At 37.6% G+C, this 1,919-nt stretch overlaps 1 protein-coding gene across 1 annotated transcript in view; it reads right to left on the bottom strand.

Moving 5' to 3' along the window:
* Positions 1 to 1,919, bottom strand: part of LOC114067330 (protein mono-ADP-ribosyltransferase PARP14-like) — a gene marked incomplete at its 5' end in the record, with an annotated part of 18,156 nt that overhangs the window by 2,237 nt on the left and 14,000 nt on the right. Inside the window, 2 exons of the mRNA XM_027902656.1 lie at positions 934 to 1,064; positions 1,576 to 1,917. Coding sequence (XP_027758457.1) covers positions 934 to 1,064; positions 1,576 to 1,917 — 473 coding nt within the window. The remainder of the gene's footprint in view (positions 1 to 933; positions 1,065 to 1,575; positions 1,918 to 1,919) is intronic.

Below are 1,919 nucleotides of genomic sequence, written 5' to 3'. Positions count from 1 at the left end.
TTAGTATGTGATTTGGGTAGGGGAACTGAATATGTAAACCTCCTAAAAAATCAGAAACCAAAGAACATTACAAGAGATTTTCAGACTTAGTAATTTTGAGCATATGTTTGTCTTGCCTCTCCAGTATACCAGGTACACAGCAATCATGGTAGCTGTGCATTGTCATTTCTAGAAACAGGCTGCTGTACCGCTGCTAGGGGCTCTGTTGGAAGATGTCTTCTGTACATCTCAATCATCTTTACTGATGATTTCCTCACTAAGGGATAGGCTGCAGTGATAGCATTACACTGAATTTGTTTCTCTTCTAGATCTAAGCTTGAAAGTCAAACTTGGTTCCTTAAATGCATAGCTTAGCAATCCATAAGAAATTCCTATATAAAAATAAATTGGTGGGAGGATAGATGCTGCTGGCTCCCTATGCCAACAATGTGAACATAGCTCAAGGGGAAGCAGTGTCTCTGTATCAAAATATAATCTGAAAGGCATTGCTGTAACAGCTTTCCATTTTTAGTGGAAAACGACATCATGCCGTTACATGACTATAATCAGTGTTCTGTGTATATTTTCGAATTTTTTAAACATATTATTCTCACTCTTATTTTCACCATCTTTTCTCCTGCTTCAACTATAATCAGTGTTCTGTTTGTATTTTCCTGACCATGCTTATCGAATCTCCTGAGGGAAGAAAATTTTTTAAACACATTATTCTCACTCTTATTTTCACTATCTTTTCTGCTATATCTTCTCTCCAGCAATTAAATGCCTGTGCATTCTGTTTCAGACTCTTAATAAGCAGGATCAAATCTTGACACTTTGGTTAAAACCAACAGCTTAGACTGAAAGGCTCTGGGAATGACAAGGAAGGAGTTGTAAAATAGTATATTAATGTTTCTAGCCCAAGCATGGACATTTTCACCCCCCATACGATTTCACCTTCTCTATGGTAAAGTTGGCACAGGTTGTCCTAAAGCTCTTCTCAACTGCTTTGTAATGCGGATGCGATGGATTGAGATTCACCACTCTGACACCTTCATCTTGCATGTCTTCCCACTCCTTAGGGAGCTCTGTTGATTGCATATATGTAAAACAGAGATTACGTTATTATGATAGAAAAGTAGCTCAGCTTTACAGGCACATCTTACAACCAACTGCATAGAGGGGGCTAACAGGGCAGTACTGTTCACAATACTTTATTCTACAAGTACTGTCAAAGTACAATGTTAAGATTTTCCATTTTCTCTAGTCCAATTATCCCCATAGCAATATTGAACTAAAACAAACTGGAAAAGCCCACTTCATACACCACTTCCTTTGTCAGACTTAAGCAAGAAATTTGTGCTCTCTACTCACGTATGTCCGGATATTACTTAATTTTAACACTGATTGCCTGGTCTCAGTCATACCTGCCACTAGTTATGGAAATCCAAACTGCTGGCTATGGCACATCCAAGAAAACAAAAAAACCACCTACGGAATACCTTATGTTTTCTAGGATTCCTGAGATGGCCTTTATCAGAAGCATCATTCATTAATCACTATTAAACTTTTTTGTTATTTAAAACAAGTGTAATTCACCTTCAGTCCTTGACACACGCTGAATGTTTATAGTTTTTCCATGGTTATCACGAGCCTGTTGAGTATTTAGATCCACCTTGTAGTTCTTCTTGTTAATTTTGACATCAATATATGGTTTCTTTGCTCGTTTGGCATTCTCCAGCTGCATATTTGTGTATTTATCGAAAGCAACAAAGGTATCGTTGCTTCCTAGATACCTCCATTCCACCAGCTTAGAAAGAAGTTCTGCCTTGGATTGTTCTTCTTCAGCATCCTTCATTTTTTGGATCATTTTTTGAACTTCTACCAAAACAAACCAGACATCCCTGCTAATACCAGAAATAGTAATTTCTGGGGGAGAAATT

The sequence above is a fragment of the Empidonax traillii genome, unplaced genomic scaffold (genome assembly GCF_003031625.1).
Source record: "Empidonax traillii isolate 1590-97213 ecotype Southwest subspecies unplaced genomic scaffold, ASM303162v1 scaffold900:size397343, whole genome shotgun sequence".
NCBI lineage: Eukaryota > Metazoa > Chordata > Aves > Passeriformes > Tyrannidae > Empidonax > Empidonax traillii.
Note: the sequence above shows the minus strand (reverse complement) of the source record. Positions and strands in the feature narration are given on the sequence as shown.